This window comes from Sinocyclocheilus anshuiensis, unplaced genomic scaffold, assembly GCF_001515605.1.
Source record: "Sinocyclocheilus anshuiensis isolate Anshui unplaced genomic scaffold, SAMN03320099.WGS_v1.1 scaffold535, whole genome shotgun sequence".
Taxonomy (NCBI): domain Eukaryota; kingdom Metazoa; phylum Chordata; class Actinopteri; order Cypriniformes; family Cyprinidae; genus Sinocyclocheilus; species Sinocyclocheilus anshuiensis.
In genome coordinates, this window is record NW_015551063.1 from 1859471 (window position 1) to 1884257 (window position 24787).

The following is a 24787-nucleotide window of genomic DNA, read 5'->3' on the forward strand; positions in this document are numbered from 1 at the left end:
ACACAAACACACACACACAAACACACACACAAACACACACACACACACACAAACACGTTCAGTGTTGGGGGTAATGCATTACAAGTAACGCAAGTTACATAATCAGACTACTTTTTCTCAAGTAACTAGTAAAGTAACACATTACCTTTTTAATTTACAAGAAAATATCTGTCAAATAAGTAAGGCCAGTTACTTTTTTCCCTTTTATTGACTGAAAGCTCCATGTTGATAGAAATCGGGAGTGAGATGTTACTTTAGTTCTAGAATATATGTGAACATGCATTAATTCATCTCACATCTCACAGATTTAGTATTCCTCAAAATGAATAAAAACAGTAAAATGCAACTCAGAACGTGACGCAAACCTGCAATAATTAAATATGTTAAATAAGACAAATATCATTTATGTATTTAATCCCATTTTATTAACCAATGTCTTTGCTACTGACCTTCGATGATCCAATTTAACCATACTAATAATCAAAAATGACACATTTGTGTTTGATTTTAGTTATTGCTGAATAGTGTTGAACTTTCTTCTCCTGTGTCATATTCTTCACGCGATTTGTTTGAGCTGCGCCCTCTACTGTACAGACGTGAATTTACATTTCCTTCAGCCTGAGGATTATTCATTTCACTTTTGACGTGAAGTGGCTTTTGCCAAAAATACAACTTTTTTATACTAAAAACAAACATGCAAGCCCATGCCAGATTTAAAAAGTAACGTAAAAGTAGCTTAACGCATTACTTTCCATAAAAAGTAACTAAATAATGCCATTAGTTACTTTTTTTAGGGAGTAATGCAATATTGTAATGCATTACTTTTAAAAGTAACTTTCCCCAACACTGTTCGTAAGACAGATGTAAGTGGCGTTATGTACTGAAGCTTTGGAAACAAAACCAACGGTTCAAAAACATAAATATAAAATTGAAGAGAGCCTTGCTACGCATTTTGCCGTCTTCTCCTGCGCCATCGTTAGTAAGCAATGGGGTAAACAGCTGCTGGCTTTCATGATGCAAACGAACCGCGGTTCGGACCCAAATAATATACTGTGAACAGTCCAGCGGGGGGAGGGGGGAGCAATCGAACTCGGGTTCGGACCAAGCAATCGAACCAAGTGTGAAAGCACCCTAAGTCGTTAGTAAAATCAGCTTCTAGCTGTGGTTTGCACTTAAATTGTTTGGGGTAAATTATGCATCTACACGACTTATTTCTGGCATTAGAGCTGTGATGGCATTGGCATTTTGTTTGCCATGTATCTTGTGTTTTTTTTTTCTTTTTTCTTTTTCATCTTGGTTGGTTCTTGGGTTTCAGACCAACTCTGGACTAATGTGCAGTTTGTTATTTTATGCATCTGACGAGAACCAAACTGCTTCATGGTTTTCACAGAACTGAGGAAAATGAGCAGTGATAGTGGAGGGAGTTTTGAGAAGCCGTTTTGTACATCTGTCTGTCAGATGGCTGTGAGCTATGAGAAAGTCTCCTTCATCCAGTTTCATCACGTTGTGATTTAAAGGTGGATATTATTTACAGTGCAGACAGAGTCTCATAGTCGACTCTCAGTGGGTTTACTTATGAAAATGCTTCTTTTTTTTGCATTTTCCTAGCCTAATGCTAAATTGTAATTACATATTATAATATAATATTGCTATAACAATTTAAGGGAAAATTTTAAAAATGTACATGAATTTCAAAAGGTTTTATTATCCTAAAACTTTTAAGTTCATGTGTTCACAGTCTTTTGCCCCACTGTAACACTGACACACACTTACGTAGACTTACTTCGGATATCAGTGCCCCTTGATGGAAAACCAATGAAATAATCACAACACCACTGTTATAACAGCTGATGAAAGCTTATCATGCTGAAGTCCCATGATACTTGATACATGAAAGAAAAGACATGTAGACGCTTCAGCAGCTCATCAATTCAGACATATCTAGAAAATGTATCATTCTGGTTTTGTCAAACATCCTTAAATCTTGTGAGGACGTTTGAGATTTCCCTTCATTCTCAGAGCGGAGAAGAATTCCCAATTTTATCCTCTCGGATATCCAAGATAGCCATCAGAAATTATTGAAAATAAATTGAGGGTTTATGGGTATTTTTAGGATATGGAGCTCATCAGAAAGCCGGAAGAGGTGCACCCTGCTGGGTTTGCATAAGGGAAGGAGTTCCTTAACACTAAGCAGATGCCCGAAATCCATATCTTGGAAAAGTGCAACCATGTGATGAGGATGAGGAACAAAGGGGAGCTGGAAGGGTCATTTCAAAGTAGCGTTATTATAAGTGAAAGAGGGTTGAGCTGGCATAATGGGAGCCTCAAGGAGATCCAACATGATAAAGAGCACTGTGATCAGGTCTTCAGCATGACAGCACACTTCTCAGCTGGAAAGTAAGGTGGTGGATAGTGGTCGACCGATATAGGTTTTTTGACAGCCGATGCCGATATCTTGGAAAGCAGGGTGGCCGATATAAAGCCGATATAATTTCATTTATTTTTTAATTAATATTTAAGAAATTTGAAAATGGATTCAAAAATTAATTTGTAATATAAACATACTTATACTTTAGATGACAAAGTATTTTCCACAAATAAGTAAATATTTATAAAAAATATAATTAAAAAGGAAGTAAACTGTAACCAAGAGAGCACTCGGTATTCTGGGAAGTTTGTGTGCATTGGGAATCATATTTTTTCAAATAAAGCCAAGGTAACACTCATTTTACATACAGCACACAGTGAAAATGACATGAATATGACAGTGGGCAAATGCATAAAGCGTAGCACAATTTGAAATCACAAATGTAATGTTTAAAGAATTCAATTTGCACGGACCGAAAGTCACGCAGAGAACACGTGATCATGCAGGTCACATGCACACTTGTGCAACCATGTGATGAGGATGAGGAACAAAGGGGAGCTGGAAGGGTCATTTCAAAGTAGCGTTATTATAAGTGAAAGAGGGTTGAGCTGGCATAATGGGAGCCTCAAGGAGATCCAACATGATAAAGAGCACTGTGATCAGGTCTTCAGCATGACAGCACACTTCTCAGCTGGAAAGTAAGGTGGTGGATAGTGGTCGACCGATATAGGTTTTTTGACAGCCGATGCCGATATCTTGGAAAGCAGGGTGGCCGATATAAAGCCTATATAATTGTATATTTATTTTAATTAATATTTAAGAAATTTGAAAATGGATTCAAAAATTAATTTGTAATATAAACATACTTATACTTTAGATGACAAAGTATTTTCCACAAATAAGTAAATATTTATAAAAAATATAATTAAAAAGGAAGTAAACTGTAACCAAGAGAGCACTCGGTATTCTGGGAAGTTTGTGTGCATTGGGAATCATATTTTTTCAAATAAAGCCAAGGTAACACTCATTTTACATACAGCACACAGTGAAAATGACATGAATATGACAGTGGGCAAATGCATAAAGCGTAGCACAATTTGAAATCACAAATGTAATGTTTAAAGAATTCAATTTGCACGGACCGAAAGTCACGCAGAGAACACGTGATCATGCAGGTCACATGCACACTTCACAAGATCTCACAACTGGATTTGACTAAGTTTGCAAGGTTTGTGAAATTAAATTTCCATTAGCCATTCAAAGATTTGGTTAAATGATGTAAATGCGTATTTGCTGAATGCTGACAGCAAACGAGAAAGTATTATAATGTTTGCCTTTCTATTACTGATAATATAAAAGCAATCGTTATAATACTTTTTGTACACATTTTAATTCCTTTGTTTAACAGTTCTATCGGATTATTAGACAGACTTCTATCCGTATTAGACAGAACTGTTAACGACGACGGCGAACAAGAGGGAGTCAGGGAGAGCGTGAGCACTGTTTGTTCAGGCGCTGCTGCTCTCAGCGCCGTCAACATAAAAGTACCGCCTCGAACGCATCGGCCAAACAGAAAAACTTATCGGCCGATGCCGATATTTGAAAAATGCCAAATATCGACCGATATATCGGCCTTGGCGATATATTGGTCGACCACTAGTTGTGGAAACCATTATAATGCTCTTAAAGCGTCTCCGACCATGGTTAGCGCAGCGCGGCGGGATTAAAGGATCCTGCGCTGTTGTGATAAAGTTGCAGGCTAAGTGCATCGGGCAGAGCTTTGGTTTGGGGGGCCATTATGGGTGCAATTCCCTTACGGAGCTATCTTTAACCGATTAAGGGTGTCAAAAACATTTGAGCCAGGGAGATTTCACTGCTCCCATGGAGTCTCCACATCTTGCAGCGATCTGCACTTTTATTTGTGCCCCCGGTCTCTGTTATCATGTATGCCCTTGTCAATCAGACTGGGATAAAAGAGCTAGCAAAACCGAGGGTTAGTAACACAATAGATTGCAGTTTAAACAGCACCTATTGTTCCCATAATAATTTTATCCATTGGTGATGAGGAACACATGGCCTAGAGGCGACATGGCGCAACTTACATGGATCAGCTTCATTATACCAGCCATGCAGCTTTAACTCAAACAAGAGAATGTGTCTTTTCCTATGCTTACCTCACAGATTTATTAGCCAACTAGCCTGTAATTTCCTATAAATATGTCCAGTCTTCTGAAGGAAAAACAAGAGTCATTTTGGACTATTATGATTCTTGTAAGTCCTAATGGTTAGCATTGATGTTTGGGCAGGCTTATGCATTACTGTTTGTCTCCAGCAACAAGAAAACGATCTCTCTCATTGACCACATCAATGAACCACCGCAGCGCATAATCCCTCCATACATCTTGCGCGTTTCATTATCATTTCAAAGGTGTTTGAAAAATTATGCCTCCAGCCCAATCCTGCCGCCAAGTGGGAGCGGAGTTAAATGATCCGGCGACCTCAATTACCGCAGAGTTAAGCAGCTGATATTGTAATTATTGGCTGCCAAACAAAATCCCACATGCGCTCATGCGCAGGTTGGCTCGGCAGCAATAAGGCACCAACCGGGAGGGCAGAGAGCAGACCTGGAGAGTTTATTTATATCATCACTTCAATTACCGTTGGTGAATCACAGCCTCCAGTTAACAGTTAGCGCGGTCATAAAAAAACAAAAAAACAAACGTATTTATGCATGTGAATTAAAAATGAGAACCGAAAAGGACTTAAAGGAAAATGAGATGCTCTTTAAAAATGATATCAAACTCCAAGTTTTTTTATTTTTATTTATAAGCATCAGATGTTTCACATTTCCTAAATTAAATGGCTTAAACACATGAGTATCTGAAATTAAAAACAGACTCATATGTCTCTGGGTGGAGCACTGGGATCCTTTAGGAGACAATCAAAAAGAGGATCTCAAGGTCTCGGTGTCTGTTTTGAATCTGCCACAGTTAACTTGCTGGAAAGTGTTCTTAACAAATTTTGTGGTGTGAGAGCACTACAGAGACAAAACCAACCAGAATGCTATTGCCTGACTAAAGCAAACTTACTGATTATGTTTCTGGTTGTGAGTGTGTCACATCCAGAGATGTTGTTCTTGAATTGGCGCTATGGCGTGCCAGTACCTTGCTTTGCATTTACACTCTGCTGGGCTTTTTTTTTTTTCATTTGCTAAATAATACTGATGTTTACAGGATATTAGGAATTAGGTAGGGAATTTACGTAAAGAATTTACAATTCTGGTTTAATACTATTCTTCTAATGATTCCGGTTCCTTAATGAATCTTTTAGCACTTCTAAGGAGAACAGTTTTGGAAAAAGAAATGCAATTTCAATGCCAAATGATGAGGTACATTTGTCTTTTCAGAGGTGGCATAAATGCAATCCAATAATTGGCCTTAACTATATATTAAATCATAATACTAAACAAACAAAAAAAGTGGTGATACACATCATTCATTCATTTTTTAATGAAACACTAAGTAACTTATCATAGCCCCAAAGAGTTGTGTAAGTGCAAACCAGACAATGGGGTTTAATGCAAAAGCTTATTTTTAATTGCATAACTTCACTGATGTAGCAATATGATTAAAAACTTTGCCCAACGTTAACTATTTATTGTTTTGTTGGTGGTCTTGATGAAAGAGTGTGAATATAGTGTGGTTTTTGAGGCTTACAATTTAAGAACAGTAAGAACTTCCAGTGGATTGGTTTAATTACATTCATCAGTCACACAGATCAAGGGATGGGATGGTCATGTTTCTAGGTCCTCACCTTAATTTGCACGAGTACAGTAGCGATTGAGTGGCAAGGTTTGGGGGAATTGGTCAAACGGCGAGAAATCCTCTTGGGTGAAATTGACATGAGCTTGCAGGGATGTGGTTAAGTGGGGACAGAGGGAGAAAGCCCCTCTTTTTCACTTCGGTCATCAGACATGGCTACACTCTGATTTCTGCCTGTCTGTCATTTCTCTAAGTGCAAACAGATCCCTGTTTGGCTTCCAAAATGGACCAAGACAGCAATACTGATTCCAGGGACTCTGCAAGGGTCCTCTCTTCAACGAGTAGTCGTCTCAGATTGAATGGGGGTATGTGGGCAGTTGTACATGTGTGAGGTTCGGACTGCTGGGAGATTTGTCTTGGATGAAATTTGAATTAAATGAGGCGTTTTAATGACTTTGTTAGCAAAACTCTGCAGAGCCATCTGGCAAAGGGCACCAGGCCCTGGAGGCAGTACTGAGGAGGCTTGTCCCACTGCCTCAGTGGAGATTTAGAGAAATGTCTAGATGCACTAAAATCTCTGTACTTGTACGCTACAGAAAACTTGTAAAGTCTCAGGAATTGGCTTATGATCACACTTGACGTGGCACATACTGTATGTAAATGAATGCCTTGTTATTGTTGTAGCGAGAGCAAATTTGTTTTTATGTCAGCCAAACTTTTTTGGCTCTTTCATAATTTTCCTTGACTGTAGTAGTAGAGAAAAGACAGGAAGCGATGATGAGAAGTGATGGGAATGCGATCTCACATTGCCTGCATGAGCACCTCAGCTCAGTGTGTCGGAGCATGTGAGCCATTTGGTGACACATATAATTGGTACATTTAAATTCAGACACATGCAGAAAGGAATGGTTTTAGTAGTTGCATCAGGGAAGGGTTGTTAACCTCATGGGTTACTAGTCTGGTCTAGCAGGGAAGTTCATGGATGGCCAGGTGGGACCCTGGAGGTCTTCAGCTGGAAGAGAAACCCTGTGACCTGTGAAAACAGTAGGAGGGTGGATGCTGGTGTCATGAGCATCGATAACCTTGACTTTTGACTTTAGCCACCAAGAGTGCTGAGAGCAAGTCTAATTTTTCCAGCTGCTGCATAACCCAAGTGACGCTTGAGAGGTCTGACCAAAGTGCTCAAAATTGAACCTGTAGGGGTTTAGCTTCATCTGTTCCAGCAATATCATCGCTCTGGGAATTTTGCTAGTTCTTTTTGTTTTACATTTTTTTTGTTTTGAGTATCAATTTGAACTTTATTTTGTTTTAATTGAAAAAAAATAAGTTTTTATATTTTGAAAATGACACATTTTGGTTTCATTTTTATTATTTGTAGTTTTCATTTTAATTTTTGTGCTTATAATTTCTTCTCATATGATGTCATATGATGTGATCAGAGCTTGGGTCAATCAGACTGCCTCTTGTTTTCCAAATATTTTTTGTTTGTTTGTTTGTTTTTGTAAGAATAGACCAATTCCAAGAATATACCAAGATGTAGGGAAGTCGTGGCCTAATGGTTAGAAAGTCGGACTCGTAACCCAAAGGTTGTGGGTTTGAGTCTCGTACCAGCAGGGATTGTAGGTGGGTGGAGTGAATGTACAGCGCTCTCTCCCACCTTCAATAACACGACTGAGGTGCCCTTGAGCAAAGCACCGAATCCCCAACTGCTCCCCGGGTGCCGCAGCAGAAAAAAAAAAATGGCTGCCCACTGCTCCTATGTGCTCACGGTGTGTTTGTGTTCACTGCTGTGTGTGTGCACTTTGGATGGGATAAATGCAGAGCACTAATTCCGAGTATGGGTCACCATACTTGGTCACATGTCATGTCACTTTCAATACTTTAAAGTCAGGCTTAGAGATTAATTAAATATGACCCAGCATTGTTAGGGGAAAAAATTAAATATTAATATATAAATAATATTGTAATATTTCAATTATTTATATATTTAATACATTATTTTATATTTAAATAAAAATGTATTTATTTATAAGGTTTAGTTTTAATGTAATTTAATAGTTTTTTTATATTTCATTATATAGAAAATATTTTTCTTTGGTTAGTTTTTGCCTTCTAAATTTAACAGTCGTTGCACAAGCACTTCTCAATAAACCTGGTCTTTGATCTCACGCTTGTGTTTCCCCTGAATAAAAACACAAGCATATGCCATTCACCCTAATGCACACACACACATGCTCACATATTCCCTCTGCCCTTTCATTATGCACACACACAAACACTCCTCCCACCTCTGTCATTATTTATCCACACACACACCTTCACAAACACGCCATAATCCCCTCAGGTTCATTATTAAATACAATAGCGGCATTCTGCAGCTCGATTGCAGGTGAGCAAGTCCGTTCCCTCAGCTCTCGCAGCTCAATTCCCTGAGCGGTGTAGTCACTGGCCCTTGCTCCCACCCTTTGTATATGTCTGGCCCCGAAGCTATGATTACCTTAATTCCCATATTCGCTCACTGTGAGAAAGCTTATATAAAAGCTCACGCTCGTACCGGTCAAAGCATGGCAGACCCCATCAACAAGAAGCACCCACAGCGTGACCAGATGTCCTTCAGAGAAATGGAACTGCTATAAAATGCAGTCGCTATACCGAGGTGGGCCGCGCTTTCGTGAATGTTGCAGCGTTAGTGACACTTGTTGTAGCGTTCCTGCGGCCTGTTCCGGAAAGCAGACTATGTAGGAGCTAATGGGGTCTAAGGAAGGTGGAAATGTGGCCTGAGGGGCTGCAGCCGGCGTGAGGGGCCCTGATTTATGATCCAGCACATAAAATGCTCAGTAATGCCACGCCACAGCTGAACTCAATTTCAGCCCGGGCTCGGGTGTTAACAAGGGTAGACAAACTATTTAGCAGAGGTTTAACACCACCACGGGCTGTTGTTCTTACAGTAATCTGCATAGGCGATTCCAGAGTATCCCCACGCACATGGTCGAGATTGTCACGGGGCGCGTAAGTTCGAACGGGGGCAAAGTTTTAAAGTCATTGACTCATTCCACACTCAAACGAATCGACTTGCCTTGCCTTCTTAACCCTAAACCACCCCCCCAGCCAGCCCATGTGTAGGCCCTCATGGGAACCATATCTTTAACCCTGGAAAGGATGCTGATGTTTATTTAAATACGGCCTCATCAGTGGGCCTTAATAAATCAACCTGCCTTCATGATGTCATAATCAGTGAGATCATCCTCTATAAAGGTGAAATTCACCATCTATGGAACATTCCACAGGCTGAAGCACAGGGGGGCTTGACTTACGGCCCTTGGGAGCCACACACACTGATCAAACCGGATAATGGGGAAAAATAAACCACCGCAGTCAGATTTCATATTAACCAGCCGTTGTGGATGGAAGGGCACACGCTGTGTGGCAAGGCCATTTTTGGCTGCACATGACCTCATTGTGCCAACGTATTCCCAGTTGGCACAACAAAGCATTCTTAACTTCGTGATTAGTTTATAGTCTGACCATTTCCACTTTCCAAAGCATGAAACAAAGAGTTTTCATCGGTTGTTTTTCAACTCTAAATGACCATTTATTTTTCTCTGAATAATTAGAGCTCAATTTCTTGCTCATCAGGGCTGTAATGGAAGGAGGACGAGAGGAACTGGGCCTCAACGTCTGAGGCTCTGGCTGAAGCTCAAGATTCACAAGGGAAAAAATCATTGCACGGCCTTATATTTGATCAACGCTAAAGGGCCCAAGGTTTCATGTGTAATTTCTTATGGTTTATACATTTAGCAGCTGGAAGGCTCATGGGTAGGATCTAACCAACCTTTAGACTTCACATTCTTGGCTCGCGGAGAGACAGAAACCAAAGCCGACCAGTTATTGTTGGAATGTGTAGCATTGAAAAGCGATAGCGCTGGCCCTTCAGTGACGCTTGGAAAACAAACAATTACCAAAGAGTGACGGATGATAGCGTATCTCCAAGACTGGAAAGACAAGAGCTAAGAGCCGGTAAAAGAGGAAACCAGGCTGGCAGCACAGGAAATGTTGTGTTTATGTAGAAGGTGTTTTAGCTAAATTAGGGGGTAGTTACACAGCAGACTCTTCAGGATAGCAGTTACAGCACAAGGAATATGGGCAACACAGTAATTGTCCCTGATACGGTACCATCAAAGATACACTTTTGTATGTAATCTATCCATAAAAGGTGTATTTTAGTACATATTAGGTACTAATATGCACCATTTAGGGGTACCAAATTGTCCCTATGAGGGTAAAGACCCAGTAAGACATCTGTTTTACCTTTGTTTCGTATGTTAATCAAACTGCTGTCTGTGGTTATTTTTGACAGAATATGCCAATAGGTTAAAAACTAGGCTTTGGAGAAAAATAAATAAAACCATACACTATTGCATTTTTTACATAATTTTGGTTTTAGTCATGTTTTAGTGCACATTTATATTTGAAGTTTAATTGTTATTATTTATTTCTTATTTTTTATTCACCTATTTTAGTAGCTTTTTTTTTTTAGGAATTATGGTAAAATATATATTTTTGGTATTTAAATTTTTTATTTTTTTTTAGATTACAAAATCATAATTTTGTAAAACTTCACTTGCAATTATTTCATACAATGTGTATATGGGCACAATAGAGTCATATTTGAAGCCCAAATAGTCAATGGCAGAGAGTGAAAAGCCATGGCTAAAAAGGTGAATTCGATTTGATTTCCTTGTGTAGTACAGCAAAGTGTTTTGGGGGTGAGCGGGGTGGCATCGGGCCATGGTAGAGATGTTTGGTGTCACAGAACATCCAGCTATGAAAAGGCCGGCTGGCATGTGGCGGCGTGGCTGATTTGATTAGGAAGTCAGATAAACAGAGTTTCGACACTAATCTCAGGAAGCAGTTTACACACAGTGGCCGGCGACTGAGGCAGCTCACTGTCTCCATTATGGCAACGTTATTGACAAAAGCCATTTCTGTCACCCATTCCCCTAATGCGTATTTGTCCTGCTGTGAATCAAATGAGAGTTCCTCCAATGGCGCACGGCCATCTCGGGTTGGTTCTTTTATGAAATGCCTGTGTCTTATAATGGCCCATGGTGTCTCACAATGCCTGCCCGTGCTAAAGACACCACTGTGTAGGTGGGCAGCAATCTGCTCACCCCTGCTGGTTTCTTGTTTTTAGTGGCCAGATAGTGAACAGACCATTGGGTCTTTGTTTGTCGGCAAATTGGTGGGAAAATGAGAGGGAACGCTTTATGCTCATCCTCCACTGCCAGGACAAATGAAGAACAGACAGTTGAGTAACAGAATGTAAATACTGTATAAAACTACCGCTCCCTTTGAACTGCTGCATCTGCATGCTTATCCTTCTCTTTAGTTGATGTCATGTCAGTTTGGTCATTTTGCATGCGGATATTTCCATTTATAAAAGTTTTTTGAAGGTTATCTTTTGTTTGTGCCATGTTAACACATTTTTGCTAGGGATGCATAATATATCGCTACCATATTGGTTATTGACATACAGCACATTTGATTTTTAGTATTTTTTTTAACTTATCAGTGTTGATCAGTATTGGGTATTTAATCATTTATGCTTATTTCCTCTGTTGGCCTTTGCCATCCTATTCTGATCACTTTAAGTCAATATTTAAAAACACTGATAATTTAATAACACCGTTAAATGCAATCTTTTGCAAATCTCAAAATAAATATAAATTTTCATACTGTGCATTCTAATGTTGTGATGCTTACATTCCCTTGTATGATTTGAAAAGCTTTTAGTGTTTTCTTTTTAACTTATTTACACAAAATAGTATTGAATTTTATTATTGGTTATGGTCACACTTTATTTTAAGGACCAATTCTCACTATTAACTAACTATTAACTATGACTTTTGCCTCAGTAAACCCCTAATTTGGTGCATAATAATAGTAAGGTAGTTGTTAGTTTAGTTAAGTTTAGGTATGGGGTGGATTAATTTAAGGGATCTAAAATATGGTCATGCAGAATAAGGCATTACTATGTGTTTTATAAGTACTAATAAACAGCCAATATGCTAGAAATATGCATGCTAATAAGCATCTACATATTAGTGGGAATTGGTCCCTAAACTAAAGTGTTACTTCGGTTATTTATTGGTTATTGACCGTAACATGAAACCTATTGGTATCAGACAGAATTTTAATCAGTGCATCACTAGTTTTTTTTGTTTCTGCAGCAGCCAGTGCTGCATATCCTGGTTTTTCACAGCTTCTGTGGTTAGGAAAACAGTCCCAGCGTCTCTCCCTGCAGATACCAACTGCCACTGTCTGGCAGAACCTTCAGTGTGTTAATGTGGTCACGTCTAAGCTTGTGGGTAAAGGTGGAGCTTCCAAGGCACCAGGTCTGTACGTCCCTCCTACATCTCTCTACCAGAGATTAATTTATTGATTGGTTGGTTCAATGGTGGAGAGAAGCCTGGGGGCTCCATCTTGTGGTCAGGGATGCATCTGCATCTTTTGTTCTTTCTCTCTCTCTCTCTCTCTCTCTCTCTCTCTCTGTCTATCTCACTAGACTTCCTCCATTTTTTCTGTCTTTTATTGTTCTTACACACATTCTCATGTTACCATAAATGAGCCAGAGAGAAATATTAGACAGATACATTCAGAGATACTCAAGAGATCAAGACAAATGTAATTCTGATGTGCTCATGTGTAAAACGAATCCTTTGAGAAAAAAGAAAACTGGAAATGAATTTATTCTGTAACATTTAACATTTAGCATGTTAATTAAGCACTTAAGTCATGGTCTGGCTCTTTTCATCCACTTTGGTGATTATTCATATAAGGAAACCTTTTGTTTATCCTTATCTGCTGGGTGGCCATTGTTGAAAAGCCGTACAAGGTTTTTTAACATGTTAAAAGAAACTCGTGCTGATTGGGGCCCCGTGGGGCCCGGCCTCATGTACTAACCTCCAAGTTGTTCTCTCTACCTCTCTTCCTCTCTATGGACGCAATTACACTTTTCTCAGGTTGGGTTACATGTTAATTAGCATGCAATGTTGACCTTCTTAGACTCATATGTTGAGTAATTACAGAGCATGAAAACCTATTTTGACAATGGCGCTCCACTTTTTTCCCCTCAGAGATCTGTGTCCAGATTTCTGTGAAACATAGAGGTTTTTGCATGGTGCCCATGGTCTCATGCTTGCCTCTGTAACCTCTCAAAATATTCCACCCTTTTTCACTTCCACGTTTCCCATTATTAGATTTAGAATAAAACCGCCTGGGCCCAATAGACTTAACAGCCCCCATTTATACCACATAATCATTCAGTCCAGCCTGCAGCTACAATTGGCCGGGCATATGATTTGTGATGTTGTGTTACTGCGTATGCGTATTCTGTGCATTTCTCTAATTGAATACTGCTGAATGTCATCTCTATGTATATACTGACTCAGCCCTCAGTATGTCACAGGTGTGTGGTCACGCCTCATGATCGAATGCTCCAGACCCACCAATCAGCTGTAGGAATTACGCTGCAACGAGGTCTTGCATTCATCATCAGTCTTTGCAGACAATGCGGAGGATGGCAGGTTGAGCTTGACCAGATATGGCTGGCTAAACCAGTTTTGCCTCTAATTCAATTAGCTGGACATTAGCCCTTTACCCACACTAACTGGATTACTCTCATTTTACAGAGTTTAGGCTTATTAGCTTGCCGAAAGCCAGCAGCCACCCTTGCTATCTATGCAGCTTCCTACCTAACGCATTCTAGAATGCCAAGCAAATCTGATCTGGTTCCTTTGTTTTGAGTTTGCATGAGTGGGGTTTGAGCTTGTGCATTAGAGTTTGGATTTTTGTTTGTTGTGCTGTGTGGTTCTTGTTGTCTTTAAAGAACACAGGCTTACTTGATTTACACTTTTGTTCTTTTTACACCTGGATGGATGAACAGACGGATGGAGATATAGACATGTAGCAAATTAGCTCAAAAGGGAAATGCATATAAATAATTACAATTAATTATGATTAATTACAATTATTTATATCAGCTGCCAGTAGTAACTGTAGCAGAATTAAATTGTCCTCAACTAATCTGTTCGTCCAGCGAACATTGTGTAAGTTCATATCAACTCTAGGAAAGGATATTTTCATGGCCACAGAAAATACTTTCATACAGTATTAATGCATTAGAGCATGTAGCGAGGATCAAAATCGTAAAGGGACATTAATTTGCCAGGCAGAATCAGAACCTCATGTCATTTGTGCACACAAGTTTTATTAACTAAACACTAACACAAACTAGTCTAACAAACAAACAATCACTCATACATGGGAAAGGGCAAATGAGGCGTGATGGATGAAACCATCAGGAAAAACCAGACAATAAAGCTGTGAAAAGAGTCAGTTAACCACCTGAGTGAAACCATCAGCAGCGTTTTAGAACGGGGTCTACAGCTTATACTAAACCTCTGTTTCGTTTAGTTAAATGTACGATACTTGCATTGCCTTGGCCTTGAACAAGCGTCCGGATGCAGTCATGGATGAAAGTCTTGATGGTTTGGAGGTTCGGTGGTGTTGGAGTCGCGATCCCGTTCTTCCGGGTTTGAAGAGTGAACTCCAAAAAGATATTATTCTGACTCTGTGGTGGTCGAGAGAGTTTTCTCCCAGATGAAGATGATGAAGAGCTAAGAGAGACATCAGCTGAGATCCAAGAATCGTTGGTGAATGTAAAGACAAGGCCGAAGCCTGGTGCAGACTTAAGGGTTGCAGAAGGGTGCTAGCTCACATCCTCATCTTCTCAGAATCTAACAGAACCACCGACTGACTGAGGCGGGTCACTGATGTGAGAGCTTTATCTCCTATTGAGCTCACACCTCCGGGAGGTCACAGAGCCAATGGTGACTTTCACTTTTGGAAGGAGAGTTTACGACTCTTTGTCTTAGAGCATGGTATTTTGCATATGTAATTTGATTAGGTGTTGATGCAAAAACTACTAAAGATTCATAGAACACTAATATGTTGCATAGGTATAAACATATAATATACACTCTCAATTAGATAATCTGAAGACGAATTCATAGAGACCAAACATGTTATATGTAAGGTTACATGAATGAGTGGTTGGATGGATGGATAATGAATTAATAATGAACAGATGGATAGATAGATGGATGAATAGATAGATGGAGAGATAGACAGATAGTTGGATGGATGGATGGATGGATGGATGGATGGAGAGATGGAGATGGATGAATACTTGGATGGACAGAATAGATAGATTAACAGAATTGAGAAATAGACAGATATTTAGCAGGATGGATGGATTATGAATAGAGAGATAGAGAGATGAAGAAATAGACAGGTAAATGGATGGATGGATGGATGGATGGATGATGGATTAATGGATGAACAGATGGATAGATAGATGGCTGAACTGATAGATGGATAGTTAGATGGCAAGATGGATGGATGGAAATGTAGATGGACAGACAGACAGACAAATAGATAGATAGATAGATAGATAGATAGATAGATAGATAGATAGATAGATGAATGGATAGACAAACACACACACACACACACACACACACACACACACACCTGTCTCTTCATCTCAAAGACAGTGGTGTATTGCTGTTTGGTAATTACACTGTGTCTCTTCATCCTTCCACCCCCAGAGTGACTTACATTTCGCCACTAAAGGTGCTGCTTCAGTCTGAAGTGTGTGTTTCTGTGCTCTCCTGTATTCATGAAGACAAACACACAAAGCCTTGCTCTCGATGTCCCTTACCACCCCCACCAAGCCACCTGCACCGCTGGCTAAAAGCTCTTAAATCCTATTGTCTAATTAGCAGCGTTATGCTTTCTTCAACATCTCCCCTCGTTTCAGACGCCTTTGCTCTCAAATTGTTTGTGAGGACTGGGAAAAGGGCATTGTGGTGTCATTCTGCATCCAAAAACAGTCCCATCTTGAAATCAGACATGCACTCTTCTCATCTCTTATAACTGACGTTTTATTGTGACTATTAATGATCCTAAAAGCTTGTACGTCTCAGTCCTGTTCCAGGGCAAGACGATGCAAAAGAAAGAAAATTAAACCAAATGGCACACGAAGAATAAAAGTGAATTAACCAATAACAAATCACCCTCTGCGCCCAGCCTCTCCCCTTTTTTCTTCACTAACTCATCTAAATTTGTTCGACATCCTTTGGGCCGGGGTCCAAAAAGGCTTTTAGAGCCATAAAGTGTATGGATCAGGATAAATCACATTAAGCAATCCAATTTAATTAAAGCATTGACAAAACATAATAGATACTAACACGGGGGAAAAACCTTTTCTATTTATAATATCCATACGCAGACTCTTTCTTGGAGGCAGCGGAGGAATGTAGAAGCTTTAGCAGAAAGCTTTAGACACCCAAGGGAGCATTTGAGCTCATTTACTTTGATTTAGAAGCTGCCTTCACCTCCCTTCATAGCGACTTCGACCCTCACCTCCTCCCTTGCCATCAGAAAAAAAAAGCAAGTGAGGACGGCGTAATGAAGCGAGCGCTGAAACTGTTTAGCCTGCGTCAGCTCTTGGGATGATCAATAGTGAAATATTTTTATTCATAAAGCAGTGAGTTAATTAAATCAAAGAGTCTTTGGGCTACATGTAAGACACTAAGCAAGGGCAGTTAAACGACTGCGGCAGAATACAAAGCTGACGCTGCCAGACGCTGATCAGTGAACAAGGACTCCACTTCTATGTCCTTCTGTCTTTCTCTTTTGTTTCATTTCCATACCCACTTCCTTACAACAAGTCTGACTTACTGCTGTCACAAAAGAGATTAAAGAGACGGCGATGATTTCAGATCAGTCAATCTTACTCTGTTTAATCATCTTGTTGGTACATGTCTTAATAGGGCTGAATGTTTATTTTCCTTAACATTGTAGCTGCTATTTATTCCATCTAATGCAATATCCATTAAAATAATTATTTTGATGATCCCATCTTATTTTAATTATGATTTTATTGCATTGCTTACTGTACAGTATAGTATTTAGTGTTATGACAAGTACTACAAACTTCTTCAGGCCTAGAAAAAATCACAAGTTTGGTGTCAGTAAGATTTTTTTTTAAATAAATTAATTATTTTATTTATCAAGGATGCATGATATTGATCAAAAGTGATACTAATGACATTTATAAGATTTCTGTTTCAAATAAATGAACTTTCTATGTATCAAAGAATCCTGAAAATAACAATGATATTAAGCATCACAACTGTATTCAACAGTGATAATAAGAACTGGTTCATGAGCAGCAAATCAGCACATTAACAACTATATTTATATCTTAAAACTACATCAGTAATATTTTGATGGTTTTAAAGTGAAGCTGAAGGGTGATCTTAGCAATTCATGATATCATTTTGTAGATTTCTAACACAGCATTTTTAACATTTGTATAAAATTTATATATTTAGTTGTCTGGTTTTGACCACTGTCAAAATAATAATAATAATAATAATTAAAAAAGCAGGAACAGACCTGTGATCAACATATTTTATGGTTTGTTAACAGTAAAAGCCTTAATCGTAATCATTATTTTTCAGATTAATGATGCTGTCCTGCTTCAGACAAGAATGCATTATTTGATTTAACTGGCAGACGTGTATTAACCTTCACAATTGTTTGCCTTTATCTGTTTGCTGTTATCATCCTATATGCAGCACTGCAGGTGAAACCTCCATCTACAGATCAGTACAGTTATGCTTTCACATTTGCAGCCAGAGTGTGATTCGTTGCTGGTTCTGTGCCACCTGCCAGAACATAATATTTACATCCACTTTTCTCCATTTAAGAGATAGATTTCAGTGGAGAAACCGCAATCATAACTTTTAATAACCGAAGGGAAGCAGAGGATCTACTGGCTGGTGATTCACGCAGAATGAGACGGGAGAGAGATAGAGCGAGCGGCCTGGGTCCAATGAAAAAGCTCCTATACTCTGTGTAATTAAGAACTACTGTCATCCTTAAAGCCAATTATACTATATAGTCTTTCAGGGCCAGAAATACATAGTGTTTTAATTTGCCTCCATTTTTAAAAGTGGCCATAAAGCAGAGCGGAGACTCCAGCCGGCAGCGAGAGAGAGAGGGCCGCCCATCACGACCATAACCGGGGCTGTAAAAGAGTGAAATACGAGGCTGCAACGGGGTCACTATTTATTATGCACATTTCTATATATCTTTATCGAATAAGTGTTACATGAATTGCCGTTCCGGTGGGAAAAGGCTCCGCTGATGTGGAGGAAGTGGGAAGAGTGCATGCTTTACAGTAGATGCAGCTCGTCATGTGAAACCGCCGCTTGAATGGATATGGACTTGATGACGTCTCGGGTTTCATAAAACAAAATGCTTATGGAGCGCCCCAGGGGGTCTGCTTCTTTCTCCTTGTTCTTGCTGTGTCTTTAATGAAAGAAATCAGAAATGTGCATCTCATAACCCATGCGAACGGCATCCGACCCGGCCAGCTTGCAATCTTAACTTCCCGATTCCTCATGACACCCAGATGAAAAACAAATATGCCTCCAGACTCTGAATCCTCAAGCTAAAGGGTATGTTATAATACTCTCCTTTTGTTTATAGGGCTGGTTTTACTTCAGAACAGTCGCTCGCCATGCTTAACAGCCATTTGGCCCCTAACACGCACATTTAAACTAGTCATCCCTGAAGCAGTCAGGTCAGATGTAATATGAAAGCAACGCGGTTTGCCCCAGTTATGAGTGCTTACTAAATGAATAATGTAATGTCATATATCTGGCGAGAGTATCTGGAGGGTTTTAATAACCGTTCACCTGATCATGTGTGTACGCTTAGACGTGTCCGACCCATCTGTGTGTGATCGTACCAGCGCATCTGGGGTCGATCTGTTGGCGCTGGCAGGACTTAACAGAAGCGTGTAGGAACCCACTGACAGACATCAGGGCCTCTGCGAGAATCTCGGACTCTAGATTCAATTTGGCATGCAGATAACAGCCCTGCCAAGAGCAAGAGTGAAAGCAAGACAGCGCTTGATAGATACTGAGAGAGGCACGGGCATGGTGGGAGACGTATCAACGGTCCAGTCACCCAGCTGGGCTGCGGTTTGTGCTCGGTAAGCTAGATGGAAGGAGACAGATGTCTGTTTTGACTTTGGTTTTAAATATAAGAAGGAAAGAATAGCCCATGTGCTCCGGGTCCGTGCATCACGAGAGCCATTGAAATTAGACTTGTGTGATATACTGTATCAACAAGCAGTCCAATCCAGACGGGGATTAGATTTCTCAGAGGGCTCAGAGGGCTTTTTTTTAGTTGAAGAAATTCATTTTTATTCAGCAAGGATGTATTCAGTTGATCAAAAGTAAAAGTAAAGACATTTATAATGTCACTAAATATTAGTATTTCAAACGAATGCTGTTCTTGTGAACTTTCTATTCTTCAGAGAAAAAAAAAATGTATCATGGTTTCTACCAAAGCATTAAGCAGCACAACTGTTTTCAACATTGATAAGAATAAGAAATAGGAAATGTTTCCTTCAAATTAGCATATTAGAATGATTTCTGAAGGACCATGAAGACTGGCTGGTGAAAATTCAGCTCTGCCGTCATATACGTCAGTTGATCAAAAGTAAATGTAAAGACATTTATAATGTCACTAAATATTAGTATTTCAAACGAATGCTGTTCTTGTGAACTTTGTATTCTTCAGAGAAAAAAAAAATGTATCATGGTTTCTACCAAAGCATTAAGCAGCACAACTGTTTTCAACATTGATAAGAATAAGAAATAGGAAATGTTTCCTTCAAATTAGCATATTAGAATGATTTCTGAAGGACCATGAAGACTGGCTGGTGAAAATTCAGCTCTGCCGTCATATACGTAAATTATGAAGTATTTTAAAATAGAAAGATTTAAAATTTCATATTGCTGTTTTTAATGTATTTATGAACAAACGTGTAGCCTTAGTGAGCAGAGACTTCTTTTAAAAATATATTATAAACTTACCGACCCAAAACATTTGATTGGTAGTATTTAATTATATATAGGCCGTTATTTGGCTGGGACAATTTGCCTTTTGTAGAAATAATGAAAAAGGTTCCACTGAGTAAACAAAGCAATAAAACATTTATTAGCAGTGGAAGTGCTGTAAAGTACTACGCTGCGCTCGCGGCTCGCCAAGGATGCACGAGGCCGGTGCTTCACCATTCATGAAGAATTAAAAAGCCAAAGCAAAGAGAAGTTGCCTCTGTGCTCCTCACCATCTCTGCACTTTATCTGTTTCGCATTTAGATCATCAAAGGCGACGGGGAGGTAGTACTGATATACATTCGCTCATGCCCAGCGTGATGGTAGTATAAACAGCTTTCCTATTTTCCCACTCTGTGGCATACGAACATGGGATGTTATGAGTTTTTACTCGGCAAATGTTTGCCCTCCTCTGTGCATGCGCTGCATACTTCAACTTGAAGGATACACAAAGGAACATGATGTTCACATCAAGCCAAGAGTGCTGTAAAATAATTAATATAGAATCAAAGCGGGTGAAATATGTACATTTCTACATCTTTCCTGCAAGTATAATTCTCATATATCATAAACTTTCATAAAGTTTCAAGTAATTCTTCATTAGAAATCATTTCATTCAACCCAAAGCCCTCGGGACTGTTTTTTTGTCTACTTCTGACATGGAGTTTCTCTCTGTCGCTCATCGGCGAGAGCACCGCTGAGACTTATTGTGTTTCATAAGTGCCGTTATTTGGCTGGGACAATTTGCCTTTTGTAGAAATAATGAAAAAGGTTCCACTGAGTAAACAAAGCAATAAAACATTTATTAGCAGTGGAAGTGCTGTAAAGCACTACGCTGCGCTCGCGGCTCGCCGAGTACGTATGAGACCGGTGCTTCGCCATTCATGAAGAATTAAAAAGCCAAAGCGAAGAGAAGTTGCCTCTGTGCTCCACACCATCTCTGCACTTTATCTGTTTCGTATTTAGACCATCAGAGAGGTAGTGCTGATATACATTCGCTCTTGTCCAGTGTGATGATGGTATAAACAGCGGCTGTATTTTCACACTCTGTGGCATATGATCATGGGATGTTGGGGCGTATGTTTGCCCTCCTGCATAGTTCAACTTGAAGGATACACAAAGGAAACATGATGTTCACATCAAGCCAGCCAAGAGTGCTGTAAAGAAAAAAAAGCAATGCAGGCTTGTGGAACATGTCAAAAACCATCAGGAACAGTTCGATGAAATACCATAGCCTCTTATTGCAAAGCATAACATAGTTATTAAGATTTTTGCCATAATAAAACTTGATTGGTTGGAAAGGGAAAAAAACACACATATCCAGTTCTGGTGGGGGGCTGAAGTAGGGGAGAGCCCAATAACTACAGTTTTTAATGCTCCTAAGAGGAAATTGCTGGCAGTCCTGTACTTGATACATCATTATGTCCCACACACGAGCTCTGGCAGAATTTCTCGCGTTTGGATCTGCGCCTGATTGTTTATCAGTGAAATTGGTTGTAGCAAGGTCAGGTGGGTTAACCCACATGGTGGTCTGTTCGTGTTATGTGTAGCAGGCATGATTCCAAAGCAGACGCTTTGATTAGCTGGGCAGATATTCCATATCTCATTTGTTTCCTTCTTGGCCAGTAATTGCATTCTGGTTTTCAAATTATGTTTTGCCAGCGTGAGTCTACAAACAAACAAGCTTAATAAAGTTAAGCACAACCATTGTGACATGTCAAAAATCATTTGGCTCATAAGCGAGCATTAAAAATGCCAGGCATTCATTTTGATGTAGAGCTGCTTTTGTCTATTTTCTTTCTCGGGTTACTCAAAGTGCATATGATTGCTTCATTTTCTGCAGGATTGTGGGACGTACCGCTATGAGACCTTTCATTACAAAGTACTGCTTTAGAAATGTTTTTCATTAGACGCACACACAGACGGAGTGATAAAAGGCCAGACGAATAAAGGAGGATGTGACATTTATGGTCAGTAGAACAATTTTGGTCTTCAAAGCTGATGCGCGTCATTCCAGTGGGGCGGCAGCAAACTGTCCATCTTCCTCAAAACGCTTTCGACCGAAATGTGAAGTGGCTTCAAACAAATCCTAATATCTCTCTCTTTCTCTTTCTCATCTCTCTCTCTCCAGGGACCTGAGCGAGAATCAGATTCAGGCTATTCCTCGTAAGGCTTTCCGAGGGATCACCACCGTCAAGAACCTGTAAGTGTTCCTCCCTCATCTCCACTGGCATCCGTTCGGCACGGTGACATTCGTTTGCATGATTTTACGAGGCCAAACAAGCCTTCGGTAAACTGTACTTTCCCCTGAAGTAGTGAGGCATGGTGTGTTACTCAGTCAAACCGCAAACAAGGCCATCGTCCACTGCATTTACCAAGTCAAAGACAGATAACTGAAATGAAAGATAATCATTTCTCTGGCTGGAAGAGGAAAATGCTCAAAAGCAATGTGCTAGGTGGCCTACATGTACGCCCCTCGAATCATTTGTCATAACAGTTAATAAGTTTAGCGCTGATGAAAATTCAATTAATCAGTATGGTTCAATAAGATGGATATCTTCAGGATATTGCAAGTGAGCAGTGTTCCACAGCCATATGCAATTACAGTAATGGCTTCTGATAGGGATGCACCGAAATGAAAATTCTTGACCGAAGCCGAAACCGAACAAAATTAAACACTGAGCCGAAGGCTGAATACCGAACACAGTTTTTCGAGTTTTTTTCCCCATGTATTTTGCCAATTTTTTTTCACCATTGCATAAATTAAAAAGCCAAAATGTGCTTTTTACTGTTTTGTCTTGCTTTTCAAAGAAAAAAAAATCAATTACAAAACAACAATTTAAAAATATTTAACACTGAACATTTTTAACATTCTAGCAGACACTATACCAACAAAGCACAATTTAACTTAAAATTAATAAGTTAGTAAAATAATAATTTTTGGCCATCAGACACCCTTCTTGGGGGGGGTCTTTTTTTTTTACTTTACAATTAAAAGCAGCCTTGCTGAGAAGAGACTTCTTTTAAAACATTAGAAAATATTACAGATCCTAATTTGAACACTATGTGTGAATGTTATAATAAATGTATTAAAACAGAACTGTTGTAATGATTATTATCATTATTATTGTCTTACTTTTTATTTTATTTTACAGAACAACAGTAAAATGACAATACTAACATTTATGAATGTTGATAAGAGTTCTTGCTTTTTCTCAACTTTTATTTTGGCAGAAACGCACAGGAAGACCTCAGTGCTTATTTTTGTTGACAACAGATTTATAAATGAGTCTCATTACGAATACGTCGCACGTATCGCATTGTCACATGACTTATTATGAAAAATTCATAAAAATGTGACTGAGCAACTGACGACTGTATCAGTGCAGATTTTCCTCGCGCTGAACCCTGGTTAACAAGCAGATCTGCTGCGAGTTCGTGCAGCGCTGTCAGAATACATGCAATGCGTGTGTGTATTAGAAAACATAACGTTCTGTAGTTTATTTACTAATTGTTTAAGGCCATTTCGCGATTTCAATCATCATACAGTAACTAGCAACAATAACCCCTTCCTCTTCTCATTGAAGTCATGCGATGCAGTCCTAAACAGTCTCTCGCTGTCGGTGCTTGTAATGATTTTTGCGTCTTTCTCCGACAATTTAAATGCTTCCACACTGCTGACGTGTGTGCTGCATAATAAAGAGTGCGCGCCTCTCACTCTGCGCTGGTTGCTATTTGATCGCGTCATATCATTGTTCGGTACAATTTATTTGGTCTTTTCGCTTATTCGGCCGAATAATTTTGGTTGCCGAACATTCGTTGCATCCCTAACTTCTGATAAATCTCTGTAACAGTTTCAGAAGCTGATCTCACTACTGTGGACTATGGTAGAAGGGCTTGTTAATAGTGTAAATAAATTTGTTTTAAAGCATAAACAAGGCCCTACAAATTTAAAGAATCACCCAATTTCCTGGTTTCCTTTAAGAACAGAACAAGCACAGGGAGCTGGTAGCTCTAACATGCCTGCAACAATAAACATCGCCTTCAAAGAGGGCTGGATGATTTCAACAATTAAATCTGCCCTCTAATGAATGAAGGATGCAAAGTTGAGGTCATCATTAATGGAGCACTTTGTTTGTAGACAGAGATCGGTTGTGGTATGCGTCCGTAGCATTCGTGTGCGTTCCCAGGCTCGAGCGTGTGTGAAGTTCTGGGCAGTTTCGTCGCAGTATCTGATACAGGCTTTGTTACAAAGACCGTTTTCAGATGAAGTCTTTCCCACCGTGGGCTGAGAACCGCGGGTCACGTCATGCTAGATATCTCTGAGAGGTATGAAAATATAGTTGGCTTTTGTTTGAAGACATAGTCATGCTTTTCAGTCGTAGAGAAAGAAGAAGAAAGAGAAAAGTTTGAAGAGGTTGGAGACATTGAGAAGCCCAGCTATATATAGTCCATAGTGAGCAACAAGTGAGTAGTCATTTAACAGACGTTTTTATCCAAAGCAGCTTAAAGAAGATTTACAACAGGATTTAACAGCATAATGGAGATTGAACCCTCAACCGTTACTTACAAGCCTACTGTATGTATATGTATGTGTGTGTGTGTGTGTGTATATG

General features: G+C 39.4%; 1 protein-coding gene across 2 annotated transcripts in view; it reads left to right on the forward strand.

Annotated features, from left to right (window-relative positions):
- The window catches only part of LOC107662025 (slit homolog 3 protein-like), a 195056-nt gene that overhangs the window by 89360 nt on the left and 80909 nt on the right, over positions 1-24787 (forward strand). For both annotated transcript variants that reach the window (XR_001631166.1, XM_016451881.1), the window contains exon 5: positions 22303-22374. Coding sequence is in view for 1 of the 2 variants with exons in the window: in XM_016451881.1 (XP_016307367.1) it covers positions 22303-22374 (72 nt within the window). In the remaining variant the exon portion in view is untranslated. The remainder of the gene's footprint in view (positions 1-22302; positions 22375-24787) is intronic.